This window comes from Corella eumyota, chromosome 7, assembly GCF_963082875.1.
Source record: "Corella eumyota chromosome 7, kaCorEumy4.1, whole genome shotgun sequence".
Taxonomy (NCBI): Eukaryota; Metazoa; Chordata; class Ascidiacea; order Phlebobranchia; family Corellidae; genus Corella; species Corella eumyota.
In genome coordinates, this window is record NC_137496.1 from 6,061,535 (window position 1) to 6,083,175 (window position 21,641).

At 28.5% G+C, this 21,641-nt stretch overlaps 2 protein-coding genes across 4 annotated transcripts; one reads left to right on the forward strand and one right to left on the reverse strand.

Moving 5' to 3' along the window:
• Positions 1–8: 8 nt before the first annotated feature.
• On the reverse strand, positions 9–11,033 carry LOC145759064 (putative oxidoreductase YjmC). Of its 3 annotated transcripts, XM_082572796.1 has the most exons (10): positions 10,959–11,033; positions 10,698–10,805; positions 10,102–10,256; positions 8,827–8,975; positions 8,527–8,628; positions 5,519–5,688; positions 3,913–4,043; positions 3,520–3,626; positions 2,393–2,599; positions 9–838 (listed from the first exon to the last, which is right to left on the reverse strand). In XM_082572796.1, the coding sequence occupies exons 2-10, from the start codon at positions 10,706–10,708 to the stop codon at positions 788–790; spliced, it is 1,083 nt and encodes a 360-aa protein (XP_082428922.1). In that variant the 5' UTR covers positions 10,709–10,805; positions 10,959–11,033; the 3' UTR covers positions 9–787. The 3 variants fall into 3 exon arrangements, with proteins under 3 accessions (XP_082428922.1, XP_082428923.1, XP_082428921.1); XM_082572797.1 differs by lacking the exons at positions 5,519–5,688; positions 10,959–11,033 and adding an exon at positions 5,164–5,333 and having other exon boundaries at positions 10,698–10,838; XM_082572795.1 differs by lacking the exon at positions 10,959–11,033 and having other exon boundaries at positions 10,698–10,838.
• A 93-nt stretch (positions 11,034–11,126) lies between these two features.
• LOC145759065 (2-amino-3-carboxymuconate-6-semialdehyde decarboxylase-like) lies at positions 11,127–18,035 on the forward strand. The gene is made up of 10 exons (XM_082572798.1): positions 11,127–11,309; positions 12,143–12,187; positions 12,546–12,642; positions 13,281–13,398; positions 14,646–14,814; positions 15,182–15,275; positions 16,043–16,119; positions 16,456–16,647; positions 17,207–17,305; positions 17,656–18,035. The coding sequence occupies exons 1-10, from the start codon at positions 11,253–11,255 to the stop codon at positions 17,719–17,721; spliced, it is 1,014 nt and encodes a 337-aa protein (XP_082428924.1). The 5' UTR covers positions 11,127–11,252; the 3' UTR covers positions 17,722–18,035.
• The last annotated feature ends 3,606 nt before the right edge of the window (positions 18,036–21,641 follow it).

Consider the following 21,641-nt stretch of genomic DNA (forward strand, 5'->3'; position numbering starts at 1 on the left):
TACAAATATACAAGTTCATTCTTTTTATTTAATAATTGCATGCCGTGGAAACTAAAATGCTATGAAAAAATGGGTTAAAATTAAAAGGAACCATAATTAGTATAAAATACATTTAATTTTTCTTTAATATTAGACCAAAAAAATCATAAAGGCTATTTTTTATATTATTTGCCCATGTTACAGAAAATGAAAATTTTGAAAACAAGTTTTACCGAAATTTAATTAAAATATTTCCCAGATAAAGGGTAGGTATATAAGGAAATTGGTAGAAAAAGTTTTATTGTCAGTTAGGTTTTTTTGCGTTATGGTTTTGGTAATATGACAGTAATCAACTTTTCATTCAATTTTAATCTGTTTTGAAGTAGAAAAAAAACTATTTTTTGGCTATCTTTTGCCAGCAATCTCAGAAAAAAAGTTAAAACACTCTTTAGGCCCAATGCTATCAAATTGTGCCAAAGTTGATTTTTTTAACAAGCAGCACAAAATGCAGGCTTAAGTCACAACAAATTTAACACACGTAGTAATATCAACACGGTATTAAAATTCTGCAATATCGTCCCACCATTAAATTGCATATGCAAAAGAAAAAAAAATTACAAAATTTTAAGTTAATTACTATGGTGATCATTTTACAGATTATTAATATATCAAAAATATTAAAAAAACAAAGCGCGTGAAATTACCACTAAGGCACACAGCGTGTCAGTTTTCAAAAATTAATTATCACAAAAAGTGCACATAATTAAAAAAATGCGAATTAAAGCTTGAATTGATTTTAACGTAATTTTCAGTCCAGAGTATCCATTTTTTCAACGTTTAAATCTTTAGCTATGTCATTCTATAAAAAAGCATACAAATAGCAAGCGTTAAAACTGCATGATGTAGTGGTAAGAACACTTACTACAACACAATGAGGTCATGGGTTCAATCCCCATTGCTTTCATGCTCTAGCGCCCTTCAGTAAAGCGCTATAAAAAGTTTAAACTCCTGCTGAGCCAGCACTTAATCAGCAGCATAATTACTAGGCAATTATAATCTATATTATCGTAAACTGCTAAAGGCAACTCAAAACTAGGAGTAACTCATGTAACTCTATGTTTAGGTCTCGGAATTGATCCTGTAACATTAAGAAAAAAGATTTATAGAAGTCTAGCCATAAACCCATTTTGACTACTGTCCTGTTACTGATATTATGGGTGAATTTAGTAGTTTTAAAAACACTTGGCCTTACAACATGTAATCAAGGGTTTAATTCCTACTGCTTTCATGTCTTAGTACCCTTAGCTAAAGGTCTATAAACAAAACAAACTTTTGCTGAGCCCAATATCAATCACAAGTTTAATTTTCTAGCGATATGCTTAATAAAATCCAAAACCCTTACTGGATTGGGATAACAAAAGTTATTGGGTTGGGTGTAACAGAAGTAACTGAGTTTGGGGTAACTAAATAAACTGGGTAAGAGGTAACAAAAGTACTGGATTAGGGGTAATAAAATAATTTGGGTTAGGAGTAATAAAATAAACTGGATTAGGAGTAAAAAAAAGTAACTTGGTTAGGAATATTTAAATAAACTGAGTACGAAGTAACAAAGGTACTGGAATAGGGGTAATATAAGTACTGGGTCAAGGGTAACAAAAGAACTTGGTTAGGGGCAACACAATTACTGGGTTTTGGGTAATAAAATAAAATGAGTTAAAGGTAACAAAATAAACTGGGTTAGGGGTAACAAAGGTACTGGGTTAAGAGTAAAAAAAGGAACTGAGTTGGAGGTAACAAAATAAACTGAGTTCGGGGTAACAGAGTAACTGGGATATGGGTAATAAAATAAACTGAGTTGGAAGTAACAAAATAAACTGGGTTAGGATTAGCAAAGGTACTGGGTTAAGAGTCAAAAATAAACTGGGTTAGGGGAACAAAGGTTCTAGGTCAAGGGTAATAAAGTGTACTGGGTCAAAGGGTAACTAAATAAACTAGGTTAGGGGTAAGAAAAGTACTGGGTTAGGGGTTATAAAATGAACTCAGTTAGGGGTAACGGAAAACTAAGTTTGAGGTAACAAAGCTACTGGGTTATAGGTAATAAAATAAACTGGGTTAGAAGTAACAAAGGTACTGGGTTAGGGGTAAAAAATAAACTGGGTTAGGGGAACAAAAGTAGTGGGTTAAGGGTAATAAAATGTACTGGGTCAAAGGTAACAAAATAAACTGAGTTAAGGGTAACAAAGGTATTGGTTGGGAGTATAAAAATAAACTGGGTTGGGGGTAACAAAATAAACTCGATAAGAGGTAACAAAAGTAACTAGATTGGAGATAGCAACGAGTGTACACTGTTACAGTTGTAACAACTAAAATCAACTTTTTTATTAGAAAGAAAAATAATCAAAACAAGACATACCATGTGTTCCACAACATTTTTGTGATAGGGAATTCCCCCAAGCTCTTCACATTTCTTGATGTGATTTCGTTCCGGGTCACCGGCCACCATGACAAGATTCTCAGGATCCGAAGGGGTGAGATTTCGGTGGATGTCCATCAAGTCCTGTAGCCGAGCTTCAAACCCGGGGCAGAAAACACCAGGGTCAACAGCAATAAAACACTGACCCTGTAAATAATCAAAAGTTAACCCAAGACTAAAATATTACCCCATGTTCAGGCTCTTAAGAAAGCACTTCCAATTCAGGATAAATAAAAATCCAGTCAAAAAAAAGTTTTTATCAGATTTTGTAACTAATTTACAAAGATGCGATAGTATTTTCTATCTACTATCAATCTATATAAAATAAAACTTAGTGGGCGTTATATCTATATAGATGTATGTTCCAATTTAAAGAAATTTAAAATATAAAAACTGCCATTTATGGCATTAAGTGGGTAAATTATTTGCATTGTTACGACATTTTTCTGATTCATAAAGGCAAAAATGGGTCTTAAAAATGCATTACAGGTATAGGAAAAAACACTAATATTTTGATTTACAAAAATTTCTTAAATGGGAACTTTAACCAGAATAACATTTTACTAATATTTTGACACTTTTATACGCACAAATTTTTAATAAAAAAAGACAATTTTATTTTCTTGAATAAATTGCCGCATGCCCTGAGTATTATTTAAATTTTTTTTCTCATTTTTACTTTTATTTTAATCGCATCTCTTTTTTAAAAACAAAACTACAAAAATAAATTGCCTCTAAAAATGGTAAAATATTAGTAAAATAGAATTCTGGTACAATTTTTAGTTTTCTACGAAATTTTCGTAAGGTAAGAAATTTGTGTTTTTTCCTATACCTGTAGCTGTAATTCATTTTTAAGACCTATTTGGATCTTTCAGTTTTACTTCTGGTCACGTGTTAGCTACTTGTGTTTATACTTTAGGCTAGGCCAATGTCTGTGATTTCCACTAACCATTTTGTTTTTTAAATTGTCTTCAAGGACATTTAAGCAAAGATAAAAATTCATAAGCCAAAATGCCTTTAAAAATCTTTTGATAGCAAACAGAACATTAATAAAAAAATTTTCTTACCAAATCCGCTATTCTTTCCGTAGTGCCCCATTTTCTTACATTGGGACCATAATGTGCCCCAGCCATTATTCCACACATTATTTCAACCATCATTGCTAAGCCATACCCTAAGACAATCAAAATTTATAAAAAGCTATTTTGTTTGTGACTACCTAAAAAAAAATTATTTTTACTTTTTTTATTTATATTTTTCCATATCACCTTAAGGTGATAGGTTTTGTACTTTTAGAGTAGGGGTATGATATTGCGACTTGTTTGAAGTGTCCGTAAACGCCAGGCTCAAGAAAGAATAGTGTGGCAATGGTGCAGTTAGAACCCGAACCTCTTTCGGCTCGTAGTTTGTTGCCATGACCGCTTAACCACACTACTTGACTAAAAAATTTTTTTAATTACCTTTATAACCTCCCGTATTCTCAGCTCCCCCCAATGGCAACAATCCGCCCCCCTCGAGACATTCAGATGGGGTGTTCGTTACCCTACCCTCCTTATCTGCACCCCAACCACTTGGCATTTGTTCTCCCTTTCTAAAGTTAAAAAACAAAAACCAAAATAACAAGTTTAATGAAAAAAGTATGAATACTAAATTTTTTTGTATGTGGGTTTATCTTCGATGTGGGAAGGTTGAACACTCGACTTAAACATAAAGTAACATCAGTTACTGCAACCTAGTCTCGAGCTGCCTTTGGCATTTTTGGATATTATAGAATATAATTGTCCGATAATTACGCCGCTGATTAAGTGCTTGCGTAGCAAGAGTTTATACCGCTTAAAGCACCTCACTCGTCTTATTCATGCGAGCAGTTGGTATAAAACCAACAACCTTATGTAGTGTAAAATTTTTTTTTAAATCTACACCATTCTGCCGGTCTTACCAAACTTATCAGCAACTAAATCAGTTTATTTAAAATTGGAAAAGGCAACTTAAGACTGGGCCAGGTTACATAATATTACTCCATGGTAATGCCGTTACGTCGGCCTTTCCACTTCAAAGCTAAATAATTACAAAAAAAATGGAAATGTATATTACGGTAGCCTAAGCAGACATTGATTAGAAAAAATGTACTTATTTTTATTTGTTTTTAACTCGGGCAGCATGGTGTAGTGGTAAGAACACTTGCTACACCACATAAGTTCGTGGGTTTAATCCTTACTGCTCTCATGCTGTAGTGCCCTTGAGTAGGGCGCTTAAAATGGTATTAACTCCCGCTGAGCTAGCACTTAATTAGCAGCATGACAAACTGCAACTTAAGACAGGGTCGAAGGAATTGATGTTACTCTATGTTTAGATCGTGCATTCGACCTTCACACATCAAGGATAAATTTATATACAAAAAAACATTTAAAAACAGTCATAAGCTGACTATGAGTCGAAAGGTTTTAGGTTTGAGCCGCACCAATTCCACACTATTCACCCTTGGGCACGGCATTTATGAATAGCTTAAACACCTCACAATATCACACCCCTGCCCAATAAAAAAAATTAAACCTATCACCTTAAGGTGATATGAAAAAAAAGAGAAAAGGAATAATAATTAAAAAACATCAACTTTTAGGTGAAGTCATTCTATTATCAGAATTAAAATTTTAAAATAGATAACACTAGCAAAAGTTTAAATAAAAATTATTTTATAACCACCACCAAACCTATGACACATTTCAACTTTTCCGAATGCTACTGGGGTCGTAGCCATGTCTAAAACAAAAGAGTCCCCGTCAAGGCCAGGTGCAGTCATGCATATCGGGTTTGTACCCATGTTTTGGATTTTGCTTCTTGGGGTAAATGTCGTCGGGGTTGTATTGGTAAACGAAAGCCCCTAACATTACAAAATGCTAAGTGGCAGAACTTTTTTTTTATAAAAAAAATGTTTTAAATTTATATAAAAACTTAGAATTTAAAAAAAATGCCCCATTGGTGGTGGTAATAAAGAAAAAAACGCAACTTTTTTAATTGTCTTAGCAACATTTAAATAGTAAAAAAATTTCAAATTTTCTAGCTCACCTTTTTTGCAATTCGATTTTCCCGAGTGCAACAGTTGAGGTGGCCATATCGAGGGCAAATATGTCTCCACTTTGCGCCGGTGCCACAAACGCAAGTGGGTTTGTGCCTAAGGTACATTGACGTGCTCGAGAGCCCACCACCAATGGAGAAGTATTTGTCATAGACATACCCTAAATTTGTTATGCCCAACTTTACAATTATTTAAAAAAAATTAAGTACCAGATTAACCCATTTAAACTATGTTGAATTTAATTGTATAAGATCCCTAATTTTTATGAGGTCCTGAGTTAAACCACCACTGCTTCCATGTAATAAAGTACCAAGTTCTTACTAAAACATGACATGTGACACTTTTTTGATACATGTCCAATATTCACTTTGTTTAACAAAATAAGCAACAAAATTTTGTAAATACCCATGTAAAACTTGAATGCGCTTACTAGTTTATGTTTAAAAAAAAATCAGAAGGCTAATGATCAAAAAAAATTGATTATTAAAAGATAGAGACTTAGCCAGCATAACAAATGCTACTGTATGCAAAGGTGGGCACTAAATCGTTAATGTATTAATCGTTAATTAACGAAGGTAAATTCTTCGATAAAATTTAACTTTTAAGTTAACTTTAAAAGTCGTTAACAGACCTGTTAACTTTCGTTAAATTGTGCCTTTGTTAAATTAAGTCCGTTAATTTAAAATTTTTTACAAGTTTACCATGATAATATAAAAGTATAAGGGCAATTCTTCGGTAACGGAATTACAATTACTGTGGTTTACAAACTTATAATTTTTTTTTTTAATATAATTGAAATCATTTTTTAAGTTAAAACAACCAATATATTGCCATTCTAAATTTTTATAAGCATAGAAGTTCAGTTCGAACTTCTATGCTTTTTAAAAATTGAAAAATGTTTGGTAACGGAATTACGCCAATAAATTAGATATAAAAAGTTGGGTAATACTTAATCCCAATTCGTCTGAATTTTATAAAAATTAACTTAAATTAAACATGTGCAAATAATTGTCCCTATTGAAAGCAATAAAAAGATACCAAATTTTTTTAGTTGGGGTTTAAAAAATATTTATTTATTGACAAATTAACTTAAAAAAACCTGGTAACGGAATTACACTTTAAGTAACAAAAAGACACTGTCTAATTTTGGCATGTAACTTTAGTCTTAAATTTACTCAATTTCAGATAAAATTAAAAAAAAATAGTTTTAGATACTGTTAAAATAAGAAACAAACCTAACTAAAAATTTTTTAAAAAATCTTGGTAACGGAATTACAAAACTGAAAACTACTAGGTTTTTTTTTTAAATAAACTCTTAAACAGAAATAAACAAACCAAATTTTAAAATTCCCAACTACCATTTTAACAAAAACTACAAACATAACTCCAAAAATTAAATTAACAAACAAACATAACATGTTTAAAATTCTAAATCGCTAAACTCTAAATTAGTAATAAAATTGATGTCGCAGAAACAATTTGTTACACCCAAATAAAATAAATAATTATGCAAAAACAATAAGTCTGGTGGGTAAAATAGCTTATAATATTGTTTGAATATGCCAAATATCAGTTAAAAATCAACTTGTTAACTATGAATATTTTTATTTAATTTTATTTAGTAATTTATGTACCCATAAAACTAATTTATAAATTTCAAAACTACCTTCTCACAAAATTAAAAAAAATGGATATGATATTACAATGCCATTTCATTTTTTTACTTATAAAAATAATTATATTATTTTAAATCACTTAAACCAGGCAGAATAAGCATTTCTACCAAATTTCTGATGTTGTAATTCCGTTACCCGTAATTCCGTTACCATTATTGTAGATAAAATTGACAAGGAACATTAAAGTTTAGTTTTTATTTATAGTACTTAACAACTAAAATCAGAGAAATAAAAATATTAAAAGTTGTATTTGATTAAATTTCAAGTTATAAAACTTTTTATATAAATTCGGTAACGGAATTACCTATATTCTTACAAGTTAAAAACTTAAAAATTGCTAATTTTTAAATTGTTATATAGAATTTGTCATTTAACTTATGTTAAGCATATGTTTAAACCTCTTATACTAACACATTACAAATCTGTTGTAATCTGTTTTGTAACTTTTATATTAACTTAAAATTATTGCTTAAAATAGCCATAAAAGTGCAAAAAAATTTGTACATTTTAAATTTAAAAAAAAATCACTTATAAAAAATGATTTGCCTAAATTTTTTTAAATTTAAACTTTAAATATCAAAACCAAAGAAACAGGTAAGTTAATTAAACAAATAATTTAAGTTAATTTTTTTTTTAAAAACACTTTCCCAATGAGAATTGCCCATAAATGTTTTATTTTGCCGTTTATTGAGTTTAATCATTTCAATTTTAAACGATGTATGCCACTACCATCTGGCCGCTGTTATTTGGGCATTCTTTTAATTTTAAAAATGTCTTTTAAACTTACATTCGTGTAGTTAAAATATCAACTAGGATAAAAACTGCTGTTTTTTTTAAAAAAGGGGTCGTTTCTTTGTTCGTTTTATTTAAATTTTAACGTTAACGGTTAACGTTACATTTCATCCGTTACATTTCATTTAATTTAACTCATTAACGTTAACGAAGTTAATGTACTATGCAATAAATTATCACTTAACGAAGTTACTTTCTGGGTTAACTGTGCCCACCTATGACTGTATGTTTAGAAAGCATAGATCAAAAAGAAAAAATGAATCACTTGAACTTTTTAGGACCTAAAGGAGTGACAGAGAATTAACAAGGACTGTAAACTAAAAGTGAGATTTAATGAGGACCATAACAGACAAAAGAAAGTTGGCGAGGAACAAAAGAGAAAAAACAAATCTGTAAAGAACAAAAGAGAATGACCAAAGATCGTAAAGTACAACGAAGAATTAGCAAGAAACGTAAATCACGAGAGCTCGTTCGAGAACCATAAAGTCAAGTGATCCAAAGTAATAAAACAAAAAAGCGTATTGACTTACAACAAATCCTTGTTCAGCTGCCATCAAACCATAATAACCAGCTATACTGTAGTGATTAGATTGTCTTGCAACCACCCATCCTACCCCACTTTCCTTGGCTTTCTAAAAACATAAATTTTAAGAAGTTTTTTTATCACATTTTACCAGATAACTTTTTGACAAAATTTTTTTTTTTTTTCAAAATTTATTTTTATAAAAAAACACGATTTAAAAACCAAAAAAATGTTTTGTAATTAAAAGAAATTTATTTTATATATAATTTAAAAAAAAAACGATTTTAAAGTTTTTTTAAATTCCCACTTTGATCGCTAAATTCATGCAAAATTTTCCAACAGCGGGACCAAGCAAGTTACATCCATCTACCATTGCCGTAGCAGCGGTTTCTTTTTCTATTTTTGGATTTCCCTCTTTTACAGTAATCCCAGTTTTTAAATCATTTACGTACATTCCTGTAACAAAAAAAGTTGATAAACATAATTTTCCTAAATTTTTTGGTTCTCTTAAATGGTCTTATGTTGATAATTTTAAACCATGTTAACATTAAACTTTTGTAAAATATTTTTTTTAGATGTGAGAAGGCTGACTTTATGGCCAATACTTTAAGTAACATTTAGTACCCCAACCACATCTTGAGTTGGCTTTGGCAATTTGGGATATTAATAAGCATTTTGCCGAATAAATTTAATACGACATCAATTTTTTAATCAAGACATCAATTAAAGCCTCTTAAAGGATATTACATCACAAGAGCAGTAAAAATTAAACCAATGATCTCGTGTTGTAAAGCAATGTCTGCTAATCACTACAGATGACTAACCCCTGTTAATTAACTAAGATGCTAATCAATAAGCCAATATGCCTCTGTTAATTAATTAAGATACTTATTAATAAATCATTTATTCTTATAATTTAAAAAATTTTATTAAATCGTTTGATGACAACTAGTTAAATGTAATTTTCAAAAGGGGGCAAAATAAATTCCTAAAAAAACCTTACCAAAAAAAATCAAAATTACAATCCATTAAATAAGACCCAAAAAATGTTTTTCGGTATTGATTGACAAACTTTGCAAAAAAAAACACGTAAAGAACAATTATGTTGTCGACTTTGTTTAAACAGAAAACATGGTGTTGTGGTGAGAACACTTAGATTTACAATACAAAAGCTCTAAATCAATTCTAATTTTCACTAATAGTGCTAAGTCGACTTTTTTCACATCTAGATAAAGAATATACAAAAAATGTTGTTTTACAGTAAGAATTAAACCAATGACACCATACAGTCATGTGTTTTTTTTTGTATATCTTTACCTTCGATGTAGGAAAATCGAATGCGCGGCTTACCCCGACCCAGTCTCGAGTTGCCTGTGGCAGTTTGGGATATTAAAGATTATAATTGCACAGTATTTTATGCTGCTGATTAAGTGCTGGCTCAGCAAGAGATCAGTAGGGATTGAACACACGACCTGATGTGTGGTATAGCAAGTGTTCTTACCACTACACCACGCTGCCGGTTGTTGATACCAAGTTTGGCAGTAGCACATTCAATATTGCACAAAAATTTAGTTCCATTTACCCAGTCTGTTTAACCCATGACTAAAATGTCCCCTGTGATCTGCAGCAGCCAGAAGATCTGCCATGTCTTGTGCATGATCACTTGAACCTCCGCCAGCAACTATACATCTTTTTACAAAACTTTTCACTGATGCTATGGGAACACGACAAACTTCACTAAAAAATCATTTTTAATTGTGTATTTAAATTTTTTATGCATTTATTAAACCTTAAGATAAAAAAATTACTTAAGAGGATTAACAAAAGTCGGTCAAGTCTTAAGACTTTTTTTTATTGATATATTATAGTTAAGCAATAATTAGTCCTCTAAATATTATATTTGCACAATAATTCTTCTGCAGACTATTTTTTGGCTAAGCAAAAGCTCATACTTTCATAGAGTCTTATTTAACCATTACTAGCAATACAATTATGAATGCAGTGAGAATCAAACCAAGAACTTTACGTCTGTATGATATTGATGAGGAAAATCAAGCACTACCAATACCAACTAAACCATACAGGCTACAGCCAGACAGCCATATTATTATTATTATTTGATAATACCAACTTTTATTTAAAAGGAGACTTTAAATATATATAATTTCTTTAACTTACCTTGCCGACATGTTAAAAATATTGAAAAAGTTGTTATTTTAAAAACCGGGGTGCCCTATATAAAACCCTGTCCTGTCCACCTTGCCTCTAACCAAAAACTGATTTTCGCTAAAAATAGTCAATAACGTGACTGTGTCAGTATGTAAACAAACATAAAAAGCACGTTACAATGCAGACCATGTTTCCATTTATTTATTTTAAAAATTTATGTACAGTCAAAGTTGTGTAAACAAAAACTTTAAATTTTACATTTTTACTTACTTTAATAAAGCTATGCATAAGAATTTATTTATTACATTGTTTTTATTAACTTTAGAAAAATGTTTTCTCAAACTAAAATAAGACTTGTTTAAGTTGGAAACACATATTAGTATGCCGACACGATGCTTAAAGTGTTGTTTTTTCCCTGTATTTTGCTGATGCCTCAATTTCCATGCGTGGTTAATCAAGTGAAAATAAGGATTGTGTGTGTGTACATGTGGCAACCTGCCAGATTTTGGAAGATTTAATTAAATGTTAGGATTGTAGCAAAACATTAGTTAAATACATGATAACATGAAAATCGATATTCATAATCACATTTTGCCAAAGTCATGGCCAGATTTAAAAGAGGTATATATGTTTTTTTATTTATACGTTTTGTAATTTTTTTTGTTAAAAAAATCACAAATTCAATGTCAGAATATATTATATACCAGTAGGTTTTATATCGTAAATTTTATTAATTTAACCTTGCTTTATTTATACATATGTAGTTCAGTTTATTAAAAAATTATAATTTTTTTTTGGTTTTTTACACATTTATGAAAGTAAATAATAAATACGATATACAATTAATATTACAACAATGCGATGAGAAAGAATGACAAAATCAAATTAATAATTTAAAACATGCCAAAAATATTAATGTTTACATAAAGATTATGTATGTTATGGCATGGTCGGTCACCAAACCAAACAACTACATTGATTTTTGTGTGTGTTTTTATTGTGTCAATATAGCCTTATATATTCTTCTTAAATCCTTTTACTTTTCAATATGTTTAAAATTTGACTTTAGTTGGCAATCAAAAATTTTTACATTTTATAAATTATCGGTAAAATTAATAAAATATTACAAAAATGATTAAAGTTGTAATTTTTGTTTATTTTTTTTTCACATTTTCATAATTTTAACTATGACACAGTTTCTAAATTTATATTTCTGTGGTTGGCTGTAACTATTTTATAGGGTTATTTTTGTCTAAAAACAAAGTTTATATATATTAACCTTTAAAAATAAATTACCCATATATATAGTATGTATACACTTGTTTTGAAATTTTAATACCCTACAACATAAAAAAGTTATAATCAAACTGAGGACCTTATGGTGTGAAGCCAAATGTAACATCACACCAATTAGTCTAATATTTTTTTAATGTTATCTCTTGTGTTTTTTTAAGAGATACGGATATGGAGGATTTATTCAACTTCACCCACTTGAGTGTGTAAGTCAACTTTTAAAAACTTTGTTTATTAAATAGCCTACACCATTAATTTTACATCATGCTTTTAATTTTATGACTGTATTTCACCAATTTATGTCCTGGGCTTTCATCTTAATGTCATAGCTTTTTTAGTTAAACACAACTTAAGCTTACTTTTGTGAAGTCCTAATTTTATCGTCAAATTATATTTGTTTAATATCAAAAGGTTAAAATATCCCGAAAAACGAGGGTCATTTGAGATTGAGATAAAATAAAAAAAGAATTTTCTGTATTATTTATATAAGCTACACAGACAAGCCAGCATACTTTACAAAAAGGAAAGCTATTTTAAATATAAGAATGATTTTAAATTTTAAAGGGAAAAGGTGAATTGAGAAAGGACGGGGAACATTTCCGAGTAATCGAACCAAATAGTTGGAGAGCTGAAGCCAGATTAAAAGATATGGATGAAAATGGTAAGTTATAGATTTTTTAAATTATTTGTAATACATTACCACTTACCAAAAAATATTTATTAATATTATGTTTTTTCCAGTATATATATATTTAACAGTAAGCTATTTATTCATTTTAAGATTTTGTTATCCTTGGAATCCTGACTTTACAGAAACATAAAGTAACATTAGTTACCCTAACTATTCTTAAGTTGACTTTGGCAGTTTAGGATATTGCACATTATAATTGACCAATAGTTAAACTGCTGTTTTGACTTTTGGCTCAGCAGGGGTTTATATTATTGGTAGCCACTTAAAAAGAACTATAGAAACACCGGCAGCGTGGTGTAGTGGTAAGAACACTTGCTACACCACTATGAGGTCATAGGTTTAATCCCCACTGCTCTCATGCTGTAGCGCATTTGAGAAAGGTGTTAGGCGCTATAAACAGTATGAACCTCTGCTAAGCCAGCTCTTAATCAGCAGCATACCTACCGGGCAATTATATTTTCTATAAAATACCAAACTGCTAAAGCCACTCGAGGCTGGGTCGGAGTAACAGATGTTACTCTATGTTTAGGTCTTGCTTTCGACCTTTTCACATCAAGGATAAAGATATCCACAAAAAAAGATTGTAACACATATGTTGTTTTATGTAGGGGTTGATATACAAGTGTTGTCCACTGTGCCGGTGATGTTTAGTTATTGGGCAAAAGAAAAAGATACTTTGGACTTGTGCCAAATTCTCAACAATGATTTAAGAGATGTTATAAAAGAGTAAGTAAAGTTTGCTTTAGTGAAGAGTACTTTAAAGTCAGAGTAATCATTATATTTTCTTTAATAATTTGGGTAAAGTTTTAGGATAAAATGTTTAAAAGAATAGTACTTGGGTATAGGGATTTTAAAGTTGATGCCAACTGATTTATTTTTTCCTTAATCCCTTATTGTAGGTTTTTCTTATTTATTAGTTGATTGACATGTATAAGTTTGAAATTTTTTTTGTTTATTTTTATTCTCAATGTGGAAAGGTCGAATGCGAGACCTAAACATATAGTAACAACAGTTACTCCTACCCAGTCTCGGGTTGCTCGTGCCAGTTGGGGATATTAAAGAATATAATTGCATTATAATTAGGCTTCTTAATAAGTACTGGCTAAGCAGAAGTTTATATCGTTTATAGTGCCCCCTTTCCCTAAGGGCACTACAGCATGAGAGCAATAAGGATTGCCCCACAACCTCATGTGGTGTAGCAAGTGTTTGTACCATAACACTACACTGCCTGCCGGCTTACAGGAAAACTGCAAATTATAGCTAAATGCATATAACTGTATACACTGTGTTAAAAAATGTAACTAAAAATCATAAGCCTAAGTTTTAAACTTCAATACAACAGTTTCTAACTAACTCCAAGCCAAATTCGGCAATAACAAAGTTTGCGTTGAGCTATCAGTCAATAAAAAAAGTTTACTTAAACATTTTTTAAAGCAAGTTTATAAAAAAGAAATTTTGCAAAAGTTTTAGTAATACATAAAATTTTTAAATATAGGGTGCGGATGAAGGGGTTCAAATGTAAGGTGTTAATGTAAAAGGGGTTTAAATGTCTGACCACCCATATAAATATATTAAAATATATTTATGTACAAAGACATATAAATAAAAATAAATACATATATTAATTAGTTGTTTTTTAAGTATGTTAGTTAGCCCTTTTTTTTCTTTGCCCCTTTCTATTTAAACCACATCCCATAGTTAACTTCATAAATAATGGCTGCAGGCCTTATCAATTGATCTTTGCCAATTTTTGTCAAATGTTAGATCTCATTAAGATTCCATTTGGTGTAATAATAAAGTTCCATTTGGCATGTGGTTTTATTTTTTTAGTTTCTTCATTTAAATTAGTTGTAAGCTAGTTGTCCAATATTACAAAGTCTTCCACCTCGTTATTTTTGTTGTTACCTAATTTGCTAATTACCGAATTGGAAAAGGAAAAGATGGTATTTAAATTCAAAAAATTATTTGTACAGACATCCTAAGCGCTTCGTTGGCCTCGGAACATTACCTATGCAAGCTCCGAGTCTGGCAGTACAAGAAATGAGAAGATGCGTAAGGGAACTAGGTTTTCCTGGAGTTCAAATTGGAAGTCACATCAATGAGTGGAATTTAAATCACGAGGAACTTGAAATATTTTGGAAGGTCTAAAAGTTTTAGTTTTTGGTAAAAATTACTTTTTAATAATAAATCGACAGCAGCAAAAGTCTACCGAAGCTGTGTGGTGTAGGGATCAGAACACTTGGCTTAACTACGAAAGGTCTTGGGTTTAATCTCTACTGCTTTTATGCTGTATCACCCTTTAGTAAAAAACTATAAACCGTAAAAAACTCCTGCTAAGCCAAAACCAACTAGCAGTTTAAATATCAAGCAATTAATAAAGTAAAACATCCTAAACCGTTAAAGTTAACTTGAGGTAAGGGGGACATCAACAAATATAAACAAAGAATTTTTGACAGATCTTGAAATAAGATTTTTTCAGTACTATTAATTTTAAAATCTTTTGTTTTAGGCGGCCGAGGAACTGCAATGTTCTGTCTTTGTCCATCCTTGGGATATGCCAAGAGGTGGAAGATTGGAAGAATTCTGGGTACCATGGACTGTGGGTAACACATTTTTTTCACCCTAACACAACCTAATAACTTTTTAGCAGACAAGGTATATTGTAACGGGTTCTGTTATAAAATCACTTAATTTTATCATGTAATCACAGTTTTAGTACATTTATCTACCTTAGTCAAATAGAATCAGGTTAAACACAATACATATATACAATAACCATAATGCTTTATAATACAATATTCCTACTCCAAATTTAACCAAAAGATTATACCAAACTATCAGATAAAAAGTAGCATACAATAGAAGTACCAACACAGTATTTTTTTTTTAAATTGAAATCGAATGTTTTTATTTACAAATTTTTTAAACCAAAGGAAATATTTGAATGAAATGTTTTTAATTTTATGTTTACTTGAGCTGTCATACAGAAATGACAATTAAATATCATGACAATTTAAACTGGCAAACAGTATGCTTAAACTTAATTTAAATAAACCAGCACTAATGTTGGCCCAGTGTTTAAATATTTTGGTACAATTTTATTTTAATATATTTTTTGATAACCAAATATAAAAAAAAACAATAAAAACATTTAAAGATTTGAATAAAAATTGACATAATTCCAAAAAATAAAAAAGAGTATTCTGTCCTTTATCTGTTTTGTTGTAACACTTGTTTAGATATATACTTCATAATCGCACATACTTCATAATCGCACAATACACTTTTTTTTAACAAAAAAGCAATATTAAGATTGCAAATAATTTTAAATAATTAAGTCTTTACCTAATTTATGATATTACTTTTTTAGGAATGCCTGGTGAGACAGCACATGCAATACAGAGCATGTTATTTGGTGGTGTGCTTATTAAATATCCCAAACTAAAGGTAATTTTGCGTTAAATTATAAAAAAAACTTGGGTGTAAAATCAAATATTTAGATCACTTATCATTTGCAGTTCCTACAAAAACAAGAGCTGTGAAGTACAAGTGAGAACTGGTAAAGTCGTAAAGCACAAGAGAGATTAGGCTTAAACCATAAAGCATAAGAGAAACAGCAAGGACCCTAAAGTATAAGAAAGAATTAGTGAGGACCATAAAGTAAGAGAGGGAATTAGTAAGGGTTTGTTTGAGAAATTAAAGTTTAAATGATTCAAATTAATTTAAATAAATTTTTTGTTACTTTTGCCTTTTATTTCAAGCAGGTGCTCTTAATGTTTTTAGGTTTGTTTTGCTCATGGTGGAGGGGCTTTTCCTTTTACCCTTGGAAGAATGGAAAAGGCCTTTCACTGTCGGCCTGATCTGTGTGCCACTAAGACAATTGTGCCACCAAAACAACAAATCGGAACATTTTACACAGACAGTTTGGTGCACGATAGTCGCGCTCTGACATTTTTAGTGAACGTAATTGGAGAGGTAAAAATAATTTTTTAACAGAAAAAGTAATAAAAATAACAGAAAAGTTAAATAAATAAAATTCCCCCTACTTCTAAAAATATTTTTGTGTAGTGTGTTTTGTTATTAATACACCAAGTTGAAAGCTTGCCCTAAGGTCAAGATTTTAAATGTCATGACATGGTCTCTTAAACTAATATTCGCCAATGCTATTTTTATCCGCGCACCACAAACAGCAGTTTTATTTATTTTACAGGGCTAAAAATTAAGCATACAAAAATATATGTTATATATATACACTTATTTGACAGAGTATTTTTTAAATTTAATCCAGGGTAAACATAAGTAAGCTAATACAGTCAAATATTACTCAGTCTAAAACTGATAACCATGACAGTATTACACAACAATAAGATAAATACACTAAACAGTACCAACACTTTACCAAAGTTAAGAAAAGTTACAATTAGCACTCTGAAGTAACGTTAAGTGCCATAAAGTGGAGCTAAAATGTTTAGCAACCTTTATTCAGAGCGAAGTTTGGTACATTTGTTCTAATATTTTATTATAAATTTCATAGGATAAAATATTGCTCGGAACGGATTATCCCTTTCCACTTGGTGAGAGTAAATATGGAAATCTTATTGAATCTTCCAATGACTTGTCTCCAGAAGTTAAGGTACAGTGACTTTTAACATTAAAAGTACTAACAACAAAGAAAACGATATTGGGCTTCACCTCTAGTGGTGCTAAGTTTACTTTTTATTGTCTCCATGTTGTAGCATCCTTAAATAAGACGTTATGCCATGAACAAAGTAACAGCAAACTAAAAAGAAATCAGCATATGATAAATAAAACAAAATACTAGAATGATATTAGTCAAAACAAAGTCAACTTGTGAATTGGTTTTGGAATTCTAATTATAGGCTTTAAGTCATTTTTTTTATGAAAAAAAAGTTAGATAAAAAAACATTGGTCTGTTATTTCAATGACTTTTTATTGAATATCAAATTTTAAACTGCTTTGCAGGAAAAGTTGCTGTTCAAAAATGCCTTGCAATTTTTGGGGTTGAACGAAAAAGAATTTACAATCTAACAAATAAAACCTTCAATTTATAATTCTATTATTTGCGGTGACTATTAGTTGGATATTATTTTAGTGGTTGTTTTCATGTGGTTATCATGCTTATTGTAGTTTTTGTTATGCTGTCTATGCACAATCATCAATCATTCTTACCTATCACTTTTATTTCCCTTTTAATTCTTCTAATCTATTGTACCAAATTTAATATTATAGGACAGTTGAAATATAGGACATCTAACAATAGCTTCATGATAGCTTAGAGTGGGATAAGTCTATTTTTTTTTAATATGTATTACAAAATGCCCAATACATTTAACACAACACTATTTAAAAATTTTTTTTTTATTTTAAGTAAAAAAACAGTACGCCAATGCTTAATTTTAAGTTACTTGCCGTTAACTTTAAATTCTGCATAATGTTAAGAAAAAGCGCTTGTATAAAAACTAGTTTTTAGAAAGCTATATTCGCGTCCATAGCAACGTGATATTAATACGTTCCGTGTGTTGCAAAAACAGTTTTATGCACATAAATCACAACCGCAAGGTTACTTGTCGCCTGCACTCGAAAAAAAACTGTTTTTAATCAACACTTGAGCCAAAAAAGAGTCAATTTTAAGTAAATTAGGTACAAAAAAAAACGCTTTCCAAGCTACTTAGTATGCTGGGACCTAAGTAGCGTCCTCCTGCCTTGAGAAACCCAGCACATTGGAACTAGCATTAGAATTACATACTGGCAATGTTAGTTATTTACAATCTAACATATAACCCAAAAATGTTTTTTAACAGGTAATAGAAAGCATTTTGGGCTAAAAGTGTGAGAGAAAGTCGGCACGGGAAAATAATAAAACTGAAAAACAGGACTGGTAGAAAATTGTAGTCAAAATAACCCTTAGAACTTGTAGAATTTATAAAACCGTTAATATTGCTAGAATAACATGTTTTTATTTAATAAATAACGTTTTTACACCCAAATAATGACTTAACTCCAGGCACAAATCTAAGAACGGCCCGCAAACGCGTCATAATTACTTTCACACCGGTTCGCGGGATTTTTGCTATGTCAATTTTAAAAACTAGATTTATTTGATAAATAAAAAATGGTTCGAAATTATTTGATTATTTTTAAAATTATTCTTTATTGGGAATAAATTCATGCATAAACATTACTTAATTAAAAATATTACCTGAACTAATTAAACAAATATTACGTATACCTTTTTTTAATTATTAGACTAAAAAATTAATTTTTTTTATTATTCTGCGCTTTAATAACACTCCCTAATTTTTATTAAATAAACAAGCTATTAAATATGTAAAATATACAAAAATTAATTTTTTAACTTGTTTTTATTTAACTAATATTATGATATGCAATTGACCAAGATTTAAAAAATAAAAACAACCTTTAAATTTTAATAAACAATCACTTATTCTTTGGTAATTAATGATAAAAATTAAAATTTTAATTTATTTTTGAGTTACCAATATCATAATATTCAATTGACCAAAATTTGAAAACCTAACAACAATCTTTAAATTTCAATAAACAAACACCTATTAATTAGTAATTAGTAATAAAATGTAAATTTTTAATTCATTCCTAAGTTATAAATATCTTAATATATAACTGACCAAAATTTAAAAGCCTGATAACGATCTTTAAATTTTAATAAACATACACCTATTAATTAGTAATTAGTGATAATTCAATTTTGAAAATAGGAGAATCAGAAAACTTTATTATGACAAACAACATACTAAAATTTCAAAACCTTTAAAGTACTAGAACAAAAGTTATTTTAAACCAAAATTTGGACTAGCAAGAATAAAAACAACTAGATTTATTTGATAAATAAAAAATAGTTTGAAATTATTTGATTATTTTTAAAATTAATCTTTATTGTAAATAAATTTATAGACAAACATTACCTAATTAAAATATTAACTGGACTAATTAATCAAATATTACGTATACCTTTTTTAATTATTACACTAAAAAATTAAAATTTTTTCTTTGGGCTGCGCTTAATTAACAATCTTTAGTTTTTATAAAATAAACAAGCATTTAAATATGATAAACATACAAAAATTAATTTTTTAACTCGTTTTTATGTAAATCATATTATAATATACGATTGACCAAGATTAAAAAAAATAATAACAATTTTTAAATTTTAATAAACGAACACCTATTACTTGGTAATTAGTAATAAAAATAAAAATTTTAATTCACTTTTGAGTTACCAATATCATGATATACAATTAACCAAAATTTAAAAAATAAATAACAATCTTTAAATTTTAATAAACAACACCTATTAATTAGTAATTAATGATAAAAACCAAAATTTTAAATCATTTTTGAGTTATTAATATTATAATATACAATTGACCAAGATTTAAAAAATTAAGAACAATCTTTAAATTTTAATAAACAAACACCTATTAATTAGTAATTAGTGGTAAAAATTAAAATTTGAATTCAGTTTTGAGTTACTAATATTATGATATACAATTGACCAAGATTTGAAGAATTAATAACGATCTTTAAATTTTAATAAATAAACAAGCAATTAGTAATTAGTAATAATTAAAGTTTGAAAATAGGAGGATTAGAACGCAATATTATTATAAATAAAATACTAAAATTTCATAACTTTATATAAACAAGATCAAAAGTTATTTTGAACCAAACTTCGGATGAGTAAGAAAAATAAAAATAACTAGATTTATTTGATAAATAAAAAATGGTTCGAAATTTTTGATTATTTTTAAAATTAATCTTTATTGTAAATAAATTTATACATAAACATATTAACTGAACTAATTAATCAAGTATTATGTATACCTTTTTTTAATTATTAGACTAAAAAATTAAATTTTTTTCTTTGTTCTGCGCTTAAATAACAATTCTTAATTTTTATTGAATAAACAAGCATTTAAATATGATAAACATTCAAAATTTATTTTTTTAACTCGTATTTATGTAACTTATATCATAATATACGATTGACCAAGATTTAAAAAAATAATACTAAATTTTAAATTTTTATAAACAAACACCTATTAATTAGTAATTAGTGATAAAAACTAAAATTTTAATTCAACTTTGAGTTATTAATATTATGATATACAATTGACCAAGATTTGAAAAATAAATAACGATCTTTAAATTTTAATAAACAAACACCTATTAATTAGTAATTAGTAATAAAAATTAAATTTTTAATTCATTTTTAAGTTATAAATATCCTAATATATAACTGACCAAAATTTAAAAACCTGATAACGATTCCTAAATTTTAATTAACAAACACCTATTAATTAGTAATTAGTGATAATTTAATTTTAAAAATAGGAGAATCGGAAAACTTTAATATGACAAACAACATACTAAAATTTTAAAACTTTTAAAGTACTAGAAATTTAAAAACCTAATATCAATCTTTAAATTTGAATAAACAAACACCCATTAATTAGTAATTAGTGATAAAAATTTTAATTTTAATTCATTTTTGAGTTAGTAATATCATGATATACAATTGACCAAGATTTAAAAATTTAATAACCATCCTTAAATTTTAATAAACAAACCCTTATTAATTAGTAATTAGTAATAAAAATAAAAATTTTAATTCGTTTTTGAGTTACTAATATCATGATATACAATTGACCAAAATTTAAAAAGTTAATAACAACCTTTAAATTATTATAAATATACACCTATTAATTAGTAATTAGTGATAAAAATTGAAATTTTAATTTGTTTTTGAGTTACCAATATCATGATATACAATTGACCAAGATTTAAAAAATTAATAACAACCTTTAAATTTTAATAAATAAACACTTATTAATTAGTAATTAGTGATAATTAAATGTTGTAAATAGGTGAATGAAAACATAATCTGATAATAAACAACATACTAAAAT

Coding starts and splice junctions, on each gene's coding strand:
- LOC145759064 (XM_082572796.1), bottom strand. Junction 8,976..10,101: donor TCATGGGTTAAACAGACTGG/GTAAATGGAACT, acceptor TTTTTGTTACAG/GAATGTACGTAAATGATTTA. Junction 2,600..3,519: donor CGGAAAGAATAGCGGATTTG/GTAAGAAAATTT, acceptor GATTATTTACAG/GGTCAGTGTTTTATTGCTGT.
- LOC145759065 (XM_082572798.1), top strand. CDS start 11,253: ATGAAAATCGATATTCATAATCACATTTTGCCAAAGTCATGGCCAGAT. Junction 14,815..15,181: donor AACTTGAAATATTTTGGAAG/GTCTAAAAGTTT, acceptor CTTTTGTTTTAG/GCGGCCGAGGAACTGCAATG. Junction 17,306..17,655: donor ACTTGTCTCCAGAAGTTAAG/GTACAGTGACTT, acceptor ACTGCTTTGCAG/GAAAAGTTGCTGTTCAAAAA.